The 22,500-nt window shown below is 45.6% G+C and overlaps 1 protein-coding gene across 1 annotated transcript in view; it reads left to right on the top strand.

Moving 5' to 3' along the window:
- The window catches only part of ush2a (Usher syndrome 2A (autosomal recessive, mild)), a 363,038-nt gene that overhangs the window by 50,013 nt on the left and 290,525 nt on the right, over window positions 1-22,500 (top strand). Inside the window, exons 11-14 of the mRNA XM_079496383.1 lie at window positions 2,160-2,381; window positions 6,081-6,174; window positions 21,151-21,346; window positions 21,951-22,081. Of these exons, the coding sequence (XP_079352509.1) occupies window positions 2,160-2,381; window positions 6,081-6,174; window positions 21,151-21,346; window positions 21,951-22,081 (643 nt within the window). The remainder of the gene's footprint in view (window positions 1-2,159; window positions 2,382-6,080; window positions 6,175-21,150; window positions 21,347-21,950; window positions 22,082-22,500) is intronic.

The following is a 22,500-nucleotide window of genomic DNA, read 5'->3' as shown; positions in this document are numbered from 1 at the left end:
TGTCTCTGTTTCTCCCCCTAGGGGAGCTCGCACACACACACGCACAACACACACACACACACACACACACACACACACACACACACATACACACACACACACATACACACACACACACACACACACACACACACACACACACACACACACACACACGCACAACACACACACACACACACTTTGTTCCAGTTGATGCGAAAACATTTGATCTTGGCCAATCAGAGAAAAGCAGGAAGTGGTCTAGCTGTGACCCTATTGGCTGGTCACAGTCGCCTCTATGAAGACAAGATTACAGAGAAACATGTTGGCTTGATTGAACAAGGGAGCCCACACACACACCCACACACGCACACGCAGACGCAGAAACACACACAAACACACACGCATACATATCTTGGCATGCTCACAGTGGCACTAGATTCATAAAGGAAACTGCCACGTTGCTTTGGCTCAGCTTTGAGTAGTACCAGGTAGAGAACTGAACACACACACACACACACACACACACACACACACACACACACACACACACACACACACACACACACACACACACACACACACACACACACACACACACACACACACACACACTCCTTCTCTTGGGGTTGGCACCAGATAGAACAGGTATGATGTAAACATAGGCTGGCATTGGAGCAACTACAATAATTTGAGGATAACAAATTAGTTGATTGATATTTTAATGATTTGGAGAAAACATAAATAATAATCAATAAACACAATCCTATCTCAAGATAATTAGCCTCCTAAGGGTTTAACCACTTTATCCTTGGCGTTCCAATTTTTGGGCATGTAATTATAAGCACAATAATGAAAGGAAAAACCATTCAGCTGTCTCATCAGACTGTATTGCTGAAGCTTTGCCTGCATCTAAAAAGGACCAGTAACTGTTGTTTGTGTTGTTTTAGCTGCTTGAGATGTCTGTGGGGTGGTGCACACCCTCCCTAGACAAAACCTTGTTTTAGCTGCTTGAGATGTCTGTGGGGTGGTGCACACCCTCCCTAGACAAAACCTTGTTTTAGCTGCTTGAGATGTCTGTGGGGTGGTGCACACCCTCCCTAGACAAAACCTAGTGGGTAAATAATGGTTCATTGATTTACTTTTAACACAGCAGAGCAATTCCACCTCCTGAAACATTTATGTTTTATTTGTCTGTAGCGACTAGCGAGTAGGACTAAACGATGGGTCTATTAAATACTGGGGTCATAGGAGAGTATAGGTAGCGATGGGATTGGTTCCCAGACAAGCAGGGCAGGGCTATATCATTGTAACGGGGTCCCACCCCACACTAATGTGTCCTTGGAATAATACATTCTATTGGTAACTTAAACAGCTGTTGAACATTATTTAAACTGTATCAATGCATGCACGCACGCACGCACGCACGCACGCACGATACAGAGACACCTCCCTGACAATAACGCAGAGACAGCTTATATGAAACGATTTTAAGATGAGCCCATGTTATTCTCCATAGAGAAATTACTTCCGTGAACCAGGGGAATCGAGGGGGACGAGCGAGTGACGTCAGGATAGGGTGCCGAAGTCCTGACGTCACTCGCTCATCCCCTGGTTCTGCCTGGTTCACAGAAGTCATTTCTCTATGGAGAATAACATGGGGTCATCTTAAAATCGTCTCATATAACCATTGTGGTCCAAAAATAAACAGTGTCTCTGCGAAATTGTCGGGGGGTGCTCATATTTGATACCGTCTGTTTCTAGCAAAAATTTAACTAATTCAGCAGCAGTAACAATAGCGTTTTCTCTCAGTCAGTTGATTCTTCATGAGTGAAACGGCCGGGATGACATGTTTATTTTTCAAACACAGTTATATGAGGCAATCTAAAATCCCCCTATGGGGATTACAATGCCAATACAAAGTACATGAACCCGTGGACTTGCGCCCTCAACCAATATTGACGTCAGACTTCGGTGCTCTATAGAGCACACCTCCAAATGTGGTGGAAATACTATTTCTGCCTGCAGCTTCCTTGGATCCGGACAGCTAAAACCCATGTCTTACACAGCCCTTTGTAGACCACGTGGCCTGGTGCAGATATGTGCTTGCGAAGCGCCTCTTTCTAGTTTGTAATTATTATTTTCTCTGTGTGTGCATGTGCGTGTGCGCGCGTTTTCAGTGAGGTGCCATACACAGGAGGTAACATCACCTTCAGCCTGCTGACCCCAGAACCCAACCTGAGGCCAGGCTACAATGACTTCTACAGCACCCCTGCCCTGCAGAGGATGGTACAGGCCACCCACATCAGGATCCATCTGAGTGGACAGTACCACACCACAGCAGCAGGGGTGAACCATCAGCACAGATACTACGCCATCAACGAGATCACCGTCAGTGGAAGGTGAGAAGTCATTACATGTAACATTATTGATTGATTTTTCAAATTCAGTAACAGTATTAAACCGTATAAGACTGTAAACTGTAATTCAATGCATAATACCATATATTTTTGTCATCTGTCATCAGATCTTAAATTAATTTTAGCTCAGTCAATTAGTTCCAACAATTCAATAACGTTTAAGTCCTCTGTCTTGAAATGATCAAACAATTGCTTATTTTGGAGGCAGTGCTCCCCTCACTAAAAGCTCAGGTTAGGTTGCATGGAGTTCATGAATTGTGATTCAGTAATAGACTGTCTTCCCATGGAAAAAGAACAAATTAAGCAGCACACCTTGAAATAAACCCAGACATTATATTATTTCAACATTTATTTTAAGCCAAAAGACAGAGAACGCCGACATGTTTTGTCTGTATGTCTTCCTCAAACATTGAGGAAGGCTCCCAGCTGAAAGGGGAGGCAGTCACTGAATACATTAGTCTCTCGACATTTGGACAGTTTTTCTCTCGTTTTCCTACTCGGAAACGATGCAAGTCGAGAACGATGCGAGTTGGAAATTAGGGCTGTGGATTATTGGGGTCACTATTCGAAAATCGATTCTCATTTAACTCACCCACCGTCATCACTGCCATCTGGTGGCTGAATAATCAGAAGACCGCCACTGTTCACTTCAATCAACTTATTTTGACAGCCGTTTCACTCGGAAAAAACAGGAAGTGAAAATCGTGTCCTGCGAATGTTATTTAACTCCTTCTAGGGTTAGCATGCTGTCACTGCCGATATGACACCCGTCTGGTCCCATTCTACGGAGCTTGTTGCTTGTTGCTTGTTGTTCCGGGTTAAACAGGAAGGTGGGGGCCCCTGGGAGGAGTTCAACACCACTCGCATTAGCCCACAGTCTTTAGCTAGCAGTACAACCAGCTACATTTTCTCAGCAATGCGGTACAAACTCGACGATTTACAATCGTCGGGTGCGCGGCGGTGCACCCTGGACAGCTCTCGAACCTTTGGAGATACGAGAAATTGGGTTATAATGGAGGCTCAACAGAGCTGGATTAAAAAATCAAAAAAATCGCTGGTGGGGAAGGAGGAAGTCCATACTAGCCGGAGCAATGCTAAAAGGTAAACAGACGGACGGCGCTTTCATATATGGAGTAAACGGTTGTCTGCGCTTATACGCGTAGCTGGCATAAATAGGTCCCATTAGCCTAGCTACGTTTATGTAGATGGCACTAAAATAATTAAATATACCCAAAACATACATTTTGTAACCAGCGATCATATCGTTTATAGAAATGAGCCGCAAATCAAGCTTGTTTTGATCCAAAACGCAGCCTGGAAGAAGAATCCGAGACATTAGGATTCTAAAAAAAGCCAGCGGAGTCGTCAAACTCGACTCCCGATCCCGACGGCCTTTACCGCGTGTCTTCCCCCCCCATCTCTTTCCCCATTTCCTGTCAATCTACTTTCAACCTATCAATAAAGGCAGAAAAATATATCTTTAAAAAGACAGTCTTGGCGACGAGGGAGTCAAAAGAAGGCAGAGAATGAGTTCAAAAATATTCCCAACTCCTGTAACTTTCACTATTGCCAGAGTCTATGCGACCGACTCAATGGCGGACACGGCACACAACATGCACGCACGCACGCACGCACGCACGCACGCACGCACGCACGCACGCACGCACACACACACACACACACACACACACACACACACACAGATTTTTTGCACATTCATAGTAGGATAGGAGAATTGCTGAGAATGTCTCTCTCTGTAGGTTTTAACACGTTTTGCACAGACGAGGACAGATCATTTCAGATATATTGAATGTTGACGTGTGTAACGGAGACGAGAAGTGTTTTAATGCTGGTTTTATAGGCGTTTAACACACGTGTTCATTAAGCTGACAGAGAAGGCTTTCTTCTGACTGTGGTAATTATGAGATTATGGAAGAAGCAATCATCTCCCTCTAAGCTGTTTTAATTAGTAGCTTGTTGTTAGACTGAAGTAGGGGGAATTTAAATGCACTGAAACGTCAACTCTACAACCCACCCCCCACACCCAATCCACCCATCTATTCTGTTCCATAATTCCATCTCTCTCTCCATCTTCTCCCTTCTCAAGCATGTAAATGGCATGTTGGCAAGACAAAGGTGTGTGTGTGTGTGTGTGTGTGTGTGTGTGTGTGTGTGTGTGTGTGTGTGTGTGTGTGTGTGTGTGTGTGTGTGTGTGTGTGTGTGTGTGTGTGTGTGTGTGTGTGTGTGTGTGTGTGTTTAATATTTCCTCAATAGGGTGTGTCTGCAGTGACAGTGAGGGGAGCATTGTGTGAGTGTGTGAGCAATTGCGGGGGTCTTGACAGGCGCATGTACACATAGGCTACGGTACATGCAGTTCGTGATAGGGGATCCTCTTGTTTGTGACAAAAGGCAGTAAAAGAAAATAGACGCCTGGGGATGTTCTGATGCAGTGATTCTCAATGTTGTACTGTACTGTACTGTACTGTACTGTACTGTACTGTACTGTACTGTACTGTACTGTACTGTACTGTACTGTACTGTACTGTACTGTACGTCCTGCCGGCGGTTGTGGAACGCCCCAGCACGACTCTACTTGTATGCATACTGTATCTAGCATGAGCTGATATTCACGTTACCAGATCAGCGCACGTCCACACATGACGCCGAATATGCCAGGAAAGAAAGAAAGAAAGAAAGAAAGAAAGAAAGAAAGAAAGAAAGAAAGAAAGAAAGAAAGAAAATAATGAACACATCTGAATATCTGAATAAATAATTGAATGACTGACCTGTCTCTCTGTGTGAGTGTGTGCATGGAGGGCTGTCAGCCGTGCTCTTCCATTATTCTGATATCTCAGACTGACGTTTATAAATGTTAAATGGAATGTCCTCCTAATGGCTTCACTGCTGCTGGATGGACAGAATAAAAGGAGAGGAAGTCACTTACTTTTATTTGTGGATTTAGTTGGTAGTTTTTTCACATTTTTTATCTTTATCATTTTGAATTTGGATTGTTAAAATACAATTAAGAAAACAATAATTAACATCAGAAATTAGTCAAAATCTGGGTTAGGGTCAGTATTAGGTACATGATAGTCGGGTTACGGGCAATAGGATTAGGATACTGCTACTGTACAGTTGATGGCCATTGTGTATTGTTCATACTTCCAGCTGTCACCGCTGATCAAGCTCCCACCCACCCTCACTATGTCCATATTTGGGTATAATCGTAACTTGGCTGCAGTTGGGGATCTCCATAATATGTGTCGTGACTCACAACCAAAACTGGCTATGTCAGTCAGGTTGGTATGGTGTGACTTGTCACATCATACTGAAAACCATGTGCCGGGCCGAGGTCAGAATAATAGATAAGATAAGATAAGATAAGACACTGGATGATGCACCAAAACGTACAAGGTTTATTTAATGGTTCCTTTTACACCATGGATGTGATGTTTTTCTTGTAGCCTCTCGACGTCACGTCCATGGTGTAAACTGAAGGAACCTTGGCAGTAAATGAGTTAAAAAGAAAGAAAGACATTTTCTATCGATTGATTTAGGTAGTCCTTTTAAACTCAAATCTTAATTTGACACTTCTCTTATCTCCTCTCTCTCTCTCTCTCTCTCTCTCTCTCTCTCTCTCTCTCTCTCTCTCTCTCTCTCTCTCCCCCTCTCTCTCATTAGATGTGAGTGTCATGGCCATGCAGATCATTGTGACATCACCGTGACACCGTACCGCTGTGCATGTGTGCCAGAGAGTCACACGGAGGGACACAATGTGAGTAAGACAACCTACCATTCAGTACATTCAGGACACACTCCTCCACTGCACTTTCACAAAGACCACATTACCACCAACACGCATTGGGTGTGTTGTGTGCTCATCTGCAGGTCTGAAGAACGTCAGAGCACAGCACCTAACACACACTGCTGACGCGAACGCACACACACTCACTCACTCACTCACTCACTCACTCACTCACTCTCTCGCTCGCTCACTCACACACACACACACACACACACACACACACACACACACACACACACACACACACACACACACACACACACACACACAGTGGAAACCCCTGGGGAAACCCTCCTCATGGTCTTAATTAAGCAGTTTTCCACTTAAACGACATAGAGAGGACATCTCTAATGAATCCCCAACCCCCCACTCCCCCCCCCCCCCCCCCCCCCACATTTGCATGCACGCACGCACGCACGCACGCACGCACGCACACAATTAGTAGCTGGAAGTTGATGAAGTGACAATGCGTGCTTCGCACAGCACTAGAGTGTCAGTACTGGGCTGTATGGTCGTGAAGGTATAACGGCCATCTGATGATGGGGGAATAGAACCTGCAACCCTCTGAATCGTAACCAATGCGTGCATCTATACTACAGCGTTCACCTTTGAACTGTAATTCCCGGTTTCATAACACCAACCTAAACAAAATAGTGAATTATAGCAGTGCAGTTAATGGACAAAGACTTAAATCACTAGTACTGTAGTTAACCCATTCTGGACGGGAACCCGTTTTGGTGTTTTAACTAAGCATTATTTAGCTATTGAAAAATAGCAGATCTACAAGTGGCGTGAGTGGCGCGAGTGGCGCGCTACAAGCTTGTAGGTCTACTATTTTTGAAAAATCGTGAAAATGCGGCACAAATCTTTGAATATATATTCAGAAGACTTTTTTTTATTTTGACGTCGGGTCAAAATTAAGTACTGTACAGTAGGTGCTACAGTTGGTGTTCAGTGGTTACAATCTGGATGGCATCATCCTAGACCTGGTCATGCCCACTAGTGTGGTGGGTAGCCTATCTGGATGGCATCATCCTAGACCTGGTCATGCCCACTAGTGTGGTGGGTAGCCTATCTGGATGGCATCATCCTAGACCTGGTCATGCCCACTAGTGTGGTGGGTAGCCTATCTGGAGGGCATCATCCTAGACCTGGTCATGCCCACTAGTGTGGTGGGTAGCCTATCTGGATGGCATCATCCTAGACCTGGTCATGCCCACTAGTGTGGTGGGTAGCCTATCTGGATGGCATCATCCTAGACCTGGTCATGCCCACTAGTGTGGTGGGTAGCCTATCTGGATGGCATCATCCTAGACCTGGTCATGCCCACTAGTGTGGTGGGTAGCCTATCTGGAGGGCATCATCCTAGACCTGGTCATGCCCACTAGTGTGGTGGGTAGCCTATCTGGAGGGCATCATCCCAGACCTGGTCATGCCCACTAGTGTGGTGGGTAGCCTATCTGGATGGCATCATCCTAGACCTGGTCATGCCCACTAGTGTGGTGGGTAGCCTATCTGGATGGCATCATCCCAGACCTGGTCATGCCCACTAGTGTGGTGGGTAGCCTATCTGGAGGGCATCATCCTAGACCTGGTCATGCCCACTAGTGTGGTGGGTAGCCTATCTGGAGGGCATCATCCCAGACCTGGTCATGCCCACTAGTGTGGTGGGTAGCCTATCTGGATGGCATCATCCTAGACCTGGTCATGCCCACTAGTGTGGTGGGTAGCCTATCTGGATGGCATCATCCCAGACCTGGTCATGCCCACTAGCGTGGTGGGTAGCCTATCTGGATGGCATCATCGTAGACCTGGTCATGCCCACTAGTGTGGTGGGTAGCCTATCTGGATGGCATCATCCTAGACCTGGTCATGCCCACTAGTGTGGTGGGTAGCCTATCTGGATGGCATCATCCTAGACCTGGTCATGCCCACTAGTGTGGTGGGTAGCCTATCTGGATGGCATCATCCTAGACCTGGCCATGCCCACTAGTGTGGTGGGCAGCCTATCTGTGTGTGCAATAGCAGGTTTGCTCAAATACACACCTTAACGGTCCACTTTAAGATGTTTTTCAATACGTCAAAGGTCTCTCTCTTTCTCTTCCTACTCCTCAGGCCCTTTCCTCCACTGGCTTTCCATCTCTTCTTCTCTGATCTTTCCATTCCATCTCTCCTTTCATTTACTAGTTCTCTCATCTCTCCATCCGTCTCTCCTGGGACTGTGACAGGGACATTTTCCTCTTTCTCTTCATCTATCTCTTACTATTGTTTTATCCCTCCTTTTTCCCTCTGTTTCCACTTGGTCTTACTCTTTCGTTATGTCTCCCTTTTCGTTATGTCTCCTTCCTGCCTATACGTCTTTTCATCTCTCTCTGTCCCTGTTTCTCTCGCTCCTTTTCTCGCTCTCCTTCTCCCTTTCGCTCAGTGACTGTATCTAGTTAGCAGGTGGTAACAGATGGGACAGGAATCAACAATCTGACTATATGGTAATAACCGTGTGTGTGTGTGCGTGCGTGTGTGCGTGTGTCTGTGCGTGCGTGCGTATGTGCGTGCATGCGTGCGTGTTTGTGCGTGCGGGCGCCTGTAAGATTACTTTAAAACATACATTAATCCCTTTTGTGAACAAAACCACCCTACAGTGAAAGACATCGGTATGTCAGGGCTGTAGCGAGCGAGCGTGTGCGTGTGTGTGTGTGTGTGTGTGTGTGTGTGTGTGTGTGTGTGTGTGTGTGTGTGTGTGTGTGTGTGTGTGTGTGTGTCCGACATGTCCATTGCGTGAATATTCAGGACCCCTACTAGCCTCTTCTGTCTGTAATACTGGAGCATAAAAGGCTGGGGGAATATTAGCGATTAATATTGCATGCGTTCTGTTGGCTTGGATAGGCCCAGCTCCCTGACAGGATGTTCTACTAATCTGCAGAATTTCCACAGTGACATTAAAGTGACAGAAGAATGCTCAGACATGTGTCAGAATGATCAACGAGACGCACACACACATACACACACACACAACACACACGCACACGCGCTACACATGCACGCAACGCACACACCTTTATTCTCTCGTTCTTTCACTCTCTTTTGATTCTTTCTTGTGTGTGCACACTCTGTCACTCTCTAATCTCTCACCCTGTCTCTCTCTGTCTGTCCACAGTTGATGGCTTCTGTCGTTTCTCAGCATTAGATCACATTTTGTATTATACACACACAACACACACACACACACACACACACACACACACACCACACACACACACACACACACACACACACACACACACACACACACACACACACACACACGTCTACGTTCCTTTTTGCATGTGCTCTCTTTCTTGTGAAATCCTATTTGTAAGCCCTCTGTTCCTCATACATATCTATAAATACTGTATGTCCACTCTTGATTGTAATTGAATATCATTTGAACCAGTAATATTTGAATTGAGAACATTGTGATTGTTCTCTGATTCTCTTTCCCTGTCTCTTCTCACAGTTTTACCCAAGTATCACAGATTAGTTATGGTTGGGGGGGGGGGGGGGGGGGTGGAGGAGAGAGAGACTTATGGATAGTGACAGTGCTTGGGGTCGTTCAACATATATGTTGTCAAAGCCTGCAACTGCAGCAGATTTCCACCAATAGGCTGGGGTTAACTGGGTTTAAACTGACACACAAATACATACATATGCACAACACACACACACACACACACACACACACACACACACACACACACACACACACACACACACACACACACACACACACACACACACACACACACACACACACACACACACTGGTGCCACAACCTTTCCAGGGAGAGCATGAATTGGTCATGGCATCTCTGGATGGAATGGGTGGCCTCTCTCTCACTCTCTCTCTCCCTCTCACACACTCCCTCCCGCTCTCCCTCCCTCTCCCCCTTCAAGCAGGCCATCTGAATGTCCACATACCGGATCCATTAGCCTGGACTACACACTCAGCAACTTCTGTCTAAACTGTCAGAGTACACAGCAGATGTTTTATTTCCCTCTGCGCCCACTCGTCCCCCCCCCCCCCCCACTCTCTGTCTCTCTCACATACATACATACACACACACACACACACACACACACACATCATACATACATAATACTACATACATACATACATACATACATACATACATACATACATACATACATACATACATACATACATACATACATACATACAACATACATACACACACACACACACACACACACACACACACACACACACATACATACATACATACATACATACATACATACATACATACATACATACATACATACATACTGTAAATACTAGGAGATGTATCAATACTGTATCGGTATCGGCCCTTATTTGTCATATCGGTGATATGCCAGTCTAATCACAGATCCGACACAGGGTAAGGGGTTGACACTATGGCTGGTAAATAAAATGTTGGGGCATGAGGAGTTTGCTTTGGAGTTGCTCAACTGTGTGACATTTGATTGAGGACTCTGCTATAAACACAAGATCACAACACTGGTATCGGTATTCGGTATCGGCTAACATAGAAATTGTGGTATCAGGATTCAGGATCGGATCGGAAATGAAAAAAGTGTATCGGGACATCCCTAGTAAATACATACAAATACTTAAAAAATCACACCCGTGTGAACTGAGTGGTGTAAGGTCTTATATAGACTGATCAGCTGTGGTCTGACGTAATGTCTGACGTAATGAAATCACACCCATGTGAACTGGGTGACCATAGCAACCATGCTCATTTGTTTTGGTACGGACAGACACGTAAACTAACAAAGCCAGTTGTAGGAGTGGTTTACACCACTCAAAAATATGTAATGGTTTGTTTGACATACTTGCTATCTTGCATTACTCAACATTCATAAATATTATTGGCTGATTACTGACGTACAAATGGAGTACAAATGGAGACAGCCAGTAAGATTTGCATTCATTTGTACAGACGTGCGTGTCTGTGAGAGAGATAGAAGTGTGCTTTAACAAAAAATCCATAGAGAGGTTATGTTTAAGTCCACATCATTTGATAATGCTGTAATGATCTTTTAGAATCATACTGTTAGGCTGCATTGCGTTGCGTCAGACTCCCACTGGTCACATCCTTCTTTACATTTCAAGCAGGATATACGTATCCTTCTAGTCTCTACTGGGTTTAGAATAGATGGAGCAGCAACGAGTCAACTGGTGAAAAGCTTTTGTCTGCAGAAGAGAAGCACATGCAGTGTTGGGTTTTTACTCTTAACTCCCAACTAGCAGTCCCTGCTCTCATTAGCAGGCTGCGGGAGGAAGGGATGGAAACGACAAGAAAAGAACAGAAGAAGAAAGAGATGCCTCTTTCATTTGCTATGGTAATGTTTCCTGCTCACATAGTCACTGTGGTGATGAGAACAAGGGCTGGTGGTGGTGGTGGGGTGGGGGTGGTGGAGAAAGTGATTTCTCTATAGGAGAACAATAAGGAGTAGAATGGGAGGGAGAGAGAGAGAGGGACGCAATGGGTGCAGGGAGGGGAAGGGGATGAGAAGAATAGAAGTAAAGGGAGGGGAATGGGATAAAAAGAAGAGAGAGGGAAGGGTAGATGAGAGTAGGAGAGATATAGAGAGCGAATGGCGGGAGAAGAGAGGTGAGTGGATGAGAAGAGAGATGGAGAGGTGAGAGTGGATGAGAAGAGAGATGGAGAGGTGAGAGTGGATGAGAAGAGAGATGGAGAGGTGAGAGTGGATGAGAAGAGAGATGGAGAGGTGAGAGTGGATGAGAAGAGAGATGGAGAGGTGAGTGGATGAGAAGAGAGATGGAGAGGTGAGAGTGGATGAGAAGAGATGGAGAGGTGAGTGGATGAGAAGAGATGGAGAGGTGAGAGTGGATGAGAAGAGATGGAGAGGTGAGAGTAAGAGAGATGGAGAGGTGAGAGTGGATGAGAAGAGATGGAGAGGTGAGAGGTGAGAGTGGATGAGAAGAGATGGAGAGGTGAGTGGATGAGAAGAGATGGAGAGGTGAGAGTGGATGAGAAGAGATGGAGAGGTGAGAGTGGATGAGAAGAGATGGAGAGGTGAGAGTGGATGAGAAGAGAGATGGAGAGGTGAGTGGATGAGAAGAGAGATGGAGAGGTGAGAGTGGATGAGAAGAGATGGAGAGGTGAGTGGATGAGAAGAGATGGAGAGGTGAGAGTGGATGAGAAGAGATGGAGAGGTGAGAGTAAGAGAGATGGAGAGGTGAGAGTGGATGAGAAGAGATGGAGAGGTGAGAGGTGAGAGTGGATGAGAAGAGGTGGAGAGGTGAGTGGATGAGAAGAAATGGAGAGGTGAGAGTGGATGAGAAGAGATGGAGAGGTGAGAGTGGATGAGAAGAGATGGAGAGGTGAGAGTGGATGAGAAGATAGATGGAGAGGTGAGTAAGAGCGATGGAGAGGTGAGAGTGGATGAGAAGAGATGGAGAGGTGAGAGTGGATGAGAAGAGATGGAGAGGAGAGTGGATGAGAAGAAATGGAGAGGTGAGAGTGGATGAGAAGAGATGGAGAGGTGAGAGTGGATGAGAAGATAGATGGAGAGGTGAGTAAGAGAGATGGAGAGGTGAGAGTGGATGAGAAGAAATGGAGAAGTGAGAGTGGATGAGAATAGATGGAGAGGTGAGAGTAAGAGAGATGGAGAGGTGAGAGTGGATGAGAAGAGATGGAGAGGTGAGAGTAAGAGAGATGGAGAGGTGAGAGTAAGAGAGATGGAGAGGTGAGAGTGGATGAGAAGATAGATGGAGAGGTGAGTAAGAGAGATGGAGAGGTGAGAGTGGATGAGAAGAAATGGAGAAGTGAGAGTGGATGAGAATAGATGGAGAGGTGAGAGTAAGAGAGATGGAGAGGTGAGAGTGGATGAGAAGAGATGGAGAGGTGAGAGTAAGAGAGATGGAGAGGTGAGAGTAAGAGAGATGGAGAGGTGAGAGTGGATGAGAAGAGAGATGGAGAGGTGAGAGTGGATGAGAAGAGAGATGGAGAGGTGAGAGTAAGAGAGATGGAGAGGTGAGAGTGGATGAGAAGAGAGATGGAGAGCTGAGAGTAAGAGAGATGGAGAGGTGAGTGGATGAGAAGAGAGATGGAGAGGTGAGAGTAAGAGAGATGGAGAGGTGAGAGTGGATGAGAAGAGAGATGGAGAGGTGAGAGTAAGAGAGATGGAGAGGTGAGAGTGGATGAGAAGAGAGATGGAGAGGTGAGAGTAAGAGAGATGGAGAGGTGAGAGTAAGAGAGATGGAGAGGTGAGAGTATGAGAGATGGAGAGGTGAGAGTGGATGAGAAGAGATGGAGAGGTGAGAGGTGAGAGTGGATGAGAAGAGATGGAGAGGTGAGTGGATGAGAAGAGAGATGGAGAGGTGAGAGTAAGAGAGATGGAGAGGTGAGCGTGGATGAGAAGAGATGGAGAGGTGAGTGGATGAGAAGAGATGGAGAGGTGAGAGTGGTTGAGAAGAGATGGAGAGGTGAGAGTGGATGAGAAGAGATGGAGAGGTGAGAGTGGATGAGAAGAGAGATGGAGAGGTGAGAGTGGACGAGAAGAGATGGAGAGGTGAGAGTGGATGAGAAGAGATGGAGAGGTGAGAGTGGATGAGAAGAGATGGAGAGGTGAGAGTGAATGAGAAGAGATGGAGAGGTGAGAGGTGAGAGTGGATGAGAAGAGATGGAGAGGTGAGTGGATGAGAAGAGAGATGGAGAGGTGAGAGTAAGAGAGATGGAGAGGTGAGCGTGGATGAGAAGAGATGGAGAGGTGAGTGGATGAGAAGAGATGGAGAGGTGAGAGTGGTTGAGAAGAGATGGAGAGGTGAGAGTGGATGAGAAGAGATGGAGAGGTGAGAGTGGATGAGAAGAGAGATGGAGAGGTGAGAGTGGACGAGAAGAGATGGAGAGGTGAGAGTGGACGAGAAGAGATGGAGAGGTGAGAGTGGACGAGAAGAGATGGAGAGGTGAGAGTGGATGAGAAGAGATGGAGAGGTGAGAGTGGATGAGAAGAGATGGAGAGGTGAGAGTGAATGAGAAGAGATGGAGAGGTGAGAGTGGATGAGAAGAGATGGAGAGGTGAGAGTGGATGAGAAGAGATGGAGAGGTGAGAGTGGATGAGAAGAGATGGAGAGGTGAGAGTGGATGAGAAGAGATGGAGAGGTGAGAGTGGATGAGAAGAGATGGAGAGGGGGATGAGAAGAGATGGAGAGGGGGAAAGGGGTGATGAGGAGAGAGCTTGGAAGTGCAAAAATGGAAGGGAGGGACGGACGGACGGACGGACGGACCTATGGTACACAGGCAGATAATCAGAGATAGACAGACGAACAGCGAGACAGGTACTGTAGACCGACAAAGACAGCAGCAGTCACAGAGACAGACCTTCTGGCAGACAGACAGGACAAGTGTGTGTGTGTGTGTGTGTGTGTGTGTGTGTGTGTGTGTGTGTGTGTGTGTGTGTGTGTGTGTGTGTGTGTGTGTGTGTGTGTGTGTGTGTGTGTGTGTGTGTGTGTGTGTGTGTGTGTGTGTGTGTGTGTGTGTGTGTGTGTGTGTACGTACGCACGCGTGCGCGCGTGAGCTTGCTGTCTTCTGAGAATGTCCTGCTGTTTCATCAGATCCTCTTAATAATAACTCAACAGGGAACCATGCTACCAACGGTGTTCTCACACACACACACACACACACACACACACACACACACACACACACACACACACACACACACACACACACACACACACTGGCCTGTTATGTTCTTCATGCTGTGGACAGGCATCTCTCAGTACTATCTGTCTGTTTGTCTATAGATGGTTTCAAACTGACGATAGCAACAGGGACTTGCAGTGGCGGCCATTTTCTGGTTCCATTGATCCACACGCACCACATTCATCTATACTAGTTTCCAAATAATATTTGTATCAATTATTGTGAGCCTAGAATCAAGCCATCCAGGATGCTGGTGAGTCATGGCCATAAATCATTTGATTCTGTGAAGAAGAATACATAAATAAAGCTATAGTATATCATCATCATATATAACTGTCCTTTTAGCCTTCCATTATTTATTTTTGGTCACCTGTTTAGTGTAGCCCAAAGCCCAGCCACAGCCAACCTGATGTGTCTCACCGTTTCCAATGAAACCGTCTGTACCAACAACAATGTCCTGTTTCAAAAAAGTCTTTAGTGATTTGAGGTTTATCACTGAATAATGTCTATGGTTCACCGTTCCCATCCATTAACTGATTACTAGTCCTGACATTTGCATGATTGAGTTTGATTTGTCTGTGTGTGTGTGTGTGTGTGTGTGTGTGTGTGTGTGTGTGTGTGTGTGTGTGTGTGTGTGTGTGTGTGTGTGTGTGTGTGTGTGTGTGTGTGTGTGTGTGTGTGTGTGCGCGCACACACGTATGCATGCATTTGTGTGTGTACTGTGTAGTGTTGTCACAGACTTGTCTCCATAGACAGACTAACAACCATCTCATCTCCCCATATGCATGCGCACACACACACACACACACACACACACACACACACACACACACACACACACACACACACACACACACACACACCTTTCTCTCTCTCTGGACAGAATAGGATCTTTTCCCCCCTCTCCTCCCATCCCCCAGTGTCTTTTCATGCATAATAGACTGCTCGGGTCTGAATGTGTCACATGGGAGGAACTCGCAGATTTTTTTTATTTTGTATATACATTTTTAATCCTTCTATTTGATGCCCTCATGTCTGCTATAATTCGTACTGACTGCTGAACACAATCAAAGAGGGCCGTGCTCTCCCTCTCGCCTCTGCTCTGTACAACACAAAACATGCATGTTTTATTCCTGCACCGCCCCCTCCCCCCCCCTCCCCGCTACACACCTTGACATGTTTATTTTGACATGAAAGTGGTCGTGTTGAGAGGCTTGGCTGCTGGAAGTCATTCCTCATTAGCGGGCGGATTTCCCTGTGACTTGCGCACACGCTTGTCTGTGTGGCATGCGCGTGTGTGACAGAGAGAGAGAGAGTGCACACATTTCATGAGAGCAGGTGTGTGTGTGTGTGTGTGTGTGTGTGTGTGTGTGTGTGTGTGTGTGTGTGTGTGTGTGTGTGTGTGTGTGTGTGTGTGTGTGTGTGTGTGTGTGTGTGTGTGTGTGTGTGTGTGTGTGTGTGTGCTTGCGTGTGCTTGCGTGTGCGCGCAACAGAGAGAGACGGCGAGAGAAAGAATGAGAGTGCTCAGCACTCATGCACTGCATATACACACGGGAGAGTAAAAGTGTGTGTGTGTGTGTGTGTTAACATTCTGTAATGAGTTCCTTTTATGAGGTACAGAATACCTCTGTGTTTTCCATTCAGTTAATGTGTTTTATTCATATCTCTCTTTAGATTTAAACACGCCTCCTTTATCTCTGTCTCTCTCTATATATTTCTTTGTGTTCTGTGAAAGTGTTCAAGTCCTCATGTGTCAAGAGACATTCTGTAATACTCATATAAGCATGCATGCATTGGCCACAAGCACACAAAACACACATTGTCAATCTGCTTACCCAAACACGTACTGCATGTGAGCATGTTGTGTATAAATGCTTACATTGTACACGTCAAGGGACTATTTCATTCTGAGCATATGGTTCTGTTTGTAAAATAACACAATGATAGACTAATTAATTGAAGACGGTTTTTGCGAATGCTTAGGGGTACAAAATTGCGAGGAAAATCAGATTCTACAAAAATGTGATTGTAATGACTTGTTATAATAGTGTGATACTGTCTATACTAGTCTCTAGCCTCCCCTTTTCAACTGCAGTTAAAACATTTATTCCTGTTGAGCGAAACATTTAAATCATTGTAGGTAGTACTTCAGTTGAACCTTTGAAACGGAAGCGGTTCAGCAATCAGGAAAACGTTAAGAACTATGATTTATCTTTGCTATAGTATACTATAACAGGTACTGTATAGTACAGTATGGTTTCATTATATGGATATTCCACTGTTACGTTCTGACCTTACGTATGATTCATGATAACTACTTTTTATGTATATGATGTATTGCCATGCTTTTTGTTCTTGCTTAAGAGCGTCTGCTAAATGCCTAAATTGTAAAATTGTAAATTGTGGGTGTTACAGTAAGTGTATCTTGTGGAACAGGCCCATTGCAAGTTGCTGTACTCTGTCCTCTACCCTGAGCCATCCCACCCTAGCGGAATGAGCAGGGGTTAAATGAGTTGTAGATGGGAGGCCTAGTAGTAGCCTGAGCAGTTTGTTTTGGGAGGTCTGGAGCCTTGTTGTTAAGGTCTTTGTGGTGCTGTGGTACCATGAGCAGTTTGTTTTGGGAGGTCTGGAGCCTTGTTTTTAAGGTCTTTGTGGTGCTGTGGTACCATGAGCAGTTTGTTTTGGGAGGTCTGGAGCCTTGTTTTTAAGGTCTTTGTGGTGCTGTGGTACCATGAGCAGTTTGTTTTGGGAGGTCTGGAGCCTTGTTTTTAAGGTCTTTGTGGTGCTGTGGTACCATGAGGTGCATGTTTTGGGAGGTCTGGAGCCTTGTTTTTAAGGCCTTTGTGGTGCTGTGGTACCATGAGGTGCATGTTTTGGGAGGTCTGGAGCCTTGTTTTTAAGGCCTTTGTGGTGCTGTGGTACCATGAGGTGCATGCATAGTCTTGTTTTTAAGGTCTTTGTGGTGCTGTGGTACCATGAGGTGCATGCATAGTCTTGTTTTTAAGGTCTTTGTGGTGCTGTGGTACCATGAGGTGCATGCATAGTCTTGTTTTTAAGGTCTTTGTGGTGCTGTGGTACCATGAGGTGCATGCATAGTCTTGTTTTTAAGGTCTTTGTGGTGCTGTGGTACCATGAGGTGCATGCATAGTCTTGTTTTTAAGGTCTCTGTGGTGCTGTGGTACCATGAGGTGCATGCATAGTGTTTTTAAGGTCTTTGTGGTGCTGTGGTACCATGAGGTGCATGCATAGGTCCTCATTCACAACGGCGTTTACACCAGAGTGTAACGGAAGTGTATACAGATACTAAATATCATCGTAATTCTCTGTCCGATCACACTGCGATTTGCTCCCGTCTTATTCAGGGAAGCTGGTGTAATCACTTCATTTGTGCGGATCGCAGAGTGTAGCCTTTCCGCATTTTTCCCAGGCGATTCGCCTGGTGTCGCCTGGTTAGAACGCCCATCCCACACCATATAAGGCAACAGGAAATATCGAAATACGTCATCATAGCCTGCACCGGGCTTTAAATTATATACAACAGCCGCGATGAGCTTGTAGAGCAGTTAATTTTGACAGGCGGGTCTCTGCACGGACAGATCTTCAAGCAAACAGCGCGAGTTTTGTATATAATTATAAACGAAACTTGCCAACTTGGCACGCATTGCTTCACTCCTTGTTAAATGTCAGAACGTTAATAAGTTAACTGATGTTACAGTTACTTTCACATAATGAGAAAGAAGTTAATTGTCTCCACCGCCGAAGGCATGGGGAGAGAGTATGTTTTGCACTCCGTCCGTGTGTGTGTGTCCGTCCGTCCGTCCTTCCTTCCGTCCGTCTGTGTACAGCTAATCTCCGGCACCGTTAACCCGGTCGATGCCAAACTTTGCACACACACTCCCTGGATGGCAACGATGAACCTCTGCCCCGCATTTTCCAGAATGGCCTGTTATAGCGCCACCATGAGGCAGCTTTTCACATTTTTACCTAAAACTGCACCGATCTGCATGAAACGTTGCATGCACACTCCCTAGTGGCCAAGGACAAACCTTTGACCTGCATTTTCCGCATCTGCCTTTTATAGCGCCACCAGGAGGCCGACTTTTGTAAAACACCTTTTTTGATATTACTCCTCCAGATTCTGTCCAAAAATCTCACAAATCGTTACACAGTATCTCTATGGTCATGTGCTCAAGTCGGATCTGTCCGATATTTCATATTCCATCCTAATTGGCTATAATTGGCTTTCACAGTTTGCAAGATTGCCCCGTTTTGAACAAAAGCCTCAAATCATGAACGCAGCATGCAATTTACGTGAAATCTTTCACACATTTTCTTACTAGGCTGAGGAATATATCCCACCCTTTTCACATTGGCCTGTTATAGCGCCACCAACAGGTTGATTTTTGCAAAACACATTTTTGGAACAAAATGCCTCAAATCATCCAATTGCCATCAAAGGCAAACATCTCACACACACTCCTATCCTCCTGGTGGAGACCTGTGCCCAGAAGGGCACTTCTTCTAGTTTGTACTGTTCACCACACAACCAAATGCTATATTAAAACTCGGCAATGATAAAAGGCCCTATTGATTAGTCTACTGCGGTGATTGATTCCCTGCCCTGCACTGTCGGATTTGGAAAGCAAATATATGGACATGCATGGACACAGAACATATTTTCTTTCTTTTTTTCTTGTGGGATTTGGACTTAAGGCTATATTTCATCCGATCCAACTACGTTGTATGTTTCCTCAGCTGCAGGTAAGAGTTGGCTATTCTGTGTGGCGTCCGCATGTGATCAATATACATATTATAAATTAATACCACGACGCAAATGGAGGCAGATAGGTGCTTGCAGCAAATGCATTTAGGCCTACGTGAAACTTTAATTGGCTGAGTCTCTGTCAACATGCTGATCAGCGAGTTACAGTGGTAATAATAATCATCATCAACAGCCTTTCTTGTCTGTCTGTCCGTCATGTTTGTGAATAAGCGCGAGTGGAGGTGAGCTGGCTTAAAACTATGATATGACTGGCCGACTTTCAAACACGCTGATGCCATTCATTCAAATAGGCTAATGTGGTCTTCTATTTTTTATATAGGGCTAATCCCCCCCCCCCCCCCCCCCCCCCCACACACACACACACACACACACGCACCGACAGTCAGACTGACTCAAAGGAGCTCCATAACGAAACAATTTAAATAGTCCTATACTGCAGACATTACTACACTAAAAAAACGTTGGATTCGTACAGTGCAGAATGCAGATAAGTGTATGTTCTTATTATAATTGTGAGTTTGTTTTTTAACATGCAGCGCGAGTCCGCGAGACTGCGAGAGCCGATCTACAAGCTCACAGCGCGTTGCACTGCGAGTAGAAAGCTGTCAAGTGAGCAGCGCAATCGCGCATGCTAGAAATATCCTAATAAATAAATAAAAAGGTGTCGGGCTCGGGGGCAGTTTCTGTATGGGACTCTAGGCTAACTTGCCTCTAGAATGCATGCATATAGGCATACAAGTGATACTTGGCTTTTATATAGGCTATCATTTTTTTATGTGCTGACCAATGGGACAGACACATGCCTACATATTTTATCTGAGGTTTGGGGACTTTTAATTGATTCAGCATGAAGACTAAAGCCTTCTTAATAAATCTACGCAAGCCGTACACGACCATGAGAGGTGGCGCAGCTTTCAGCGGAATTTCCGACCAACCCACGTCACCGTCAAGTTCACGTTCAAGTTCATGAATTCCCACGTAATGTGGGAATCCACGTAAGTGCCTGTCCGCTCACGCTCCGCTCACGTAACGTCACTTTATGAGCGTAAACGCCGTTGTGAATGAGGACCATAGTGTTTTTAAGGTCTGTGGTGCTGTGGTACCATGAGGTGCATGCATAGTGTTTTGAAGGTCTCTGTGGTGCTGTGGTACCATGAGGTGCATGCATAGTGTTTTTAAGGTCTGTGGTGCTGTGGTACCATGAGGTGCATGCATAGTGGTCGTGACATTTCCTGTTAGAGTCCCCAATGTATTCTTACTGACCAGTGAGGAGATCCTGTACAAATATCTTGTTCGTCTTTTGTTTATTTCTTTGATTACTTTAGTTGCCATTTTATCACTGGAAAGATTTGCCTCTAAAAATGGAACCCAGGTCGGGTAATTTCCTATTTTCTTTTGATAACAAGATATATCTGTGTGCTATATATATTATGTGTGTTTCCAATGCAGTGCCAGCGATGTGCGCCTCTCTACAACGACAAGCCATTCCGGTCAGGTGACCAACTCCAACCCATGAATTGCCGTCCTTGCCAGTGTAATGGCCACACCCACTCCTGCCATTATGATGTCACGGCTGATGACCAACCAGATGAGCACTATCGGGGAGGGGGCGGAGTCTGTGACAACTGTATGCACAACACTGCTGGTACGCTGCTGATAGCATGTCACTGGTACACTGAGTAACAGTGGTATGGTGTTCAACATTGTTGCTAACGTTTTCAATTAACGCCTATTAATCAAATCTCGTTATCTCGGGGTGGCGACCTGGACAAAGGTAGATTAATCTTGTTATCTCGGGCGTGGCGTCCAAACAGTTAGAAGTGAGGGGCGCTCTTATCATCATACATCCTCACTTTTCTGTCCTGACTTTTTATCCGCAAATCCGGGTGGTACACACATACGCAGAAAACTATCTATAGGAGAGCCTAGCGCCCCTCAAAAATGTAACATTTCTATAGAAAGGCAACAGATTTACTACTGGTAGGAAGAAAGTGTAATATTAAGGGTAATATTACAGCATGAACATGGAATTATACAATATTTATTTCTGATAGACTTATTATTACATTCAAAACTGATTTGCTGTAGAATCATTGACGGTGTACTATAATACATTTACATATAGTGACCTCCATATTAAAACTTTGTAAAATCGAATCCCGTATCCTCTCTCTCTCTCTCTCGCTCTCTCTCTCTCTCTCTCTCTCTCTCTCTCTCTCTCTGTCTCTCTCTCTCTCTCTCTCTCTCAGGTAAGAGCTGTGAGTTGTGTAGCGGACGGTTCTTCAGGTTGGAGGGATCTGAACCCAGGTCAGTTGATGTGTGTCAGCCCTGTGACTGCCACGCCCCCGGAACAGTCAACGGCAGCATGCAGTGTGACCAGGTACGCACGCACGCACGCACGCACACACGCACGCACGCACACACACACACACACACACACACACACACACACACACACACACACACACACACACACACACACACACACACACACACACACGTGCACACACAGAACTGCAGAGAAACATTGTACGCAAATGTAGGTACGTGCACACAGATACACACAAACACATTCCATACCGGTCATATTGATCTATTGGATGTGTTAAGTGTGTGTATTCCTAGCGCCATCTATCAGCCATCTGATGTAGGAGGAAGTTACACACACACACACACACATGTATGCACACACACACACACACACACACACGCACACATGCACACATACGCACGTGTGCGAATGCAGCTAGTATGTAAAACTCTCATTAACACACCTTCAGTCTCTGGAGAAAACACACA

This window comes from Electrona antarctica (assembly GCF_951216825.1).
Source record: "Electrona antarctica genome assembly, chromosome: 3".
Taxonomy (NCBI): domain Eukaryota; kingdom Metazoa; phylum Chordata; class Actinopteri; order Myctophiformes; family Myctophidae; genus Electrona; species Electrona antarctica.
This window is presented reverse-complemented; position numbering and strand designations above follow the sequence as displayed.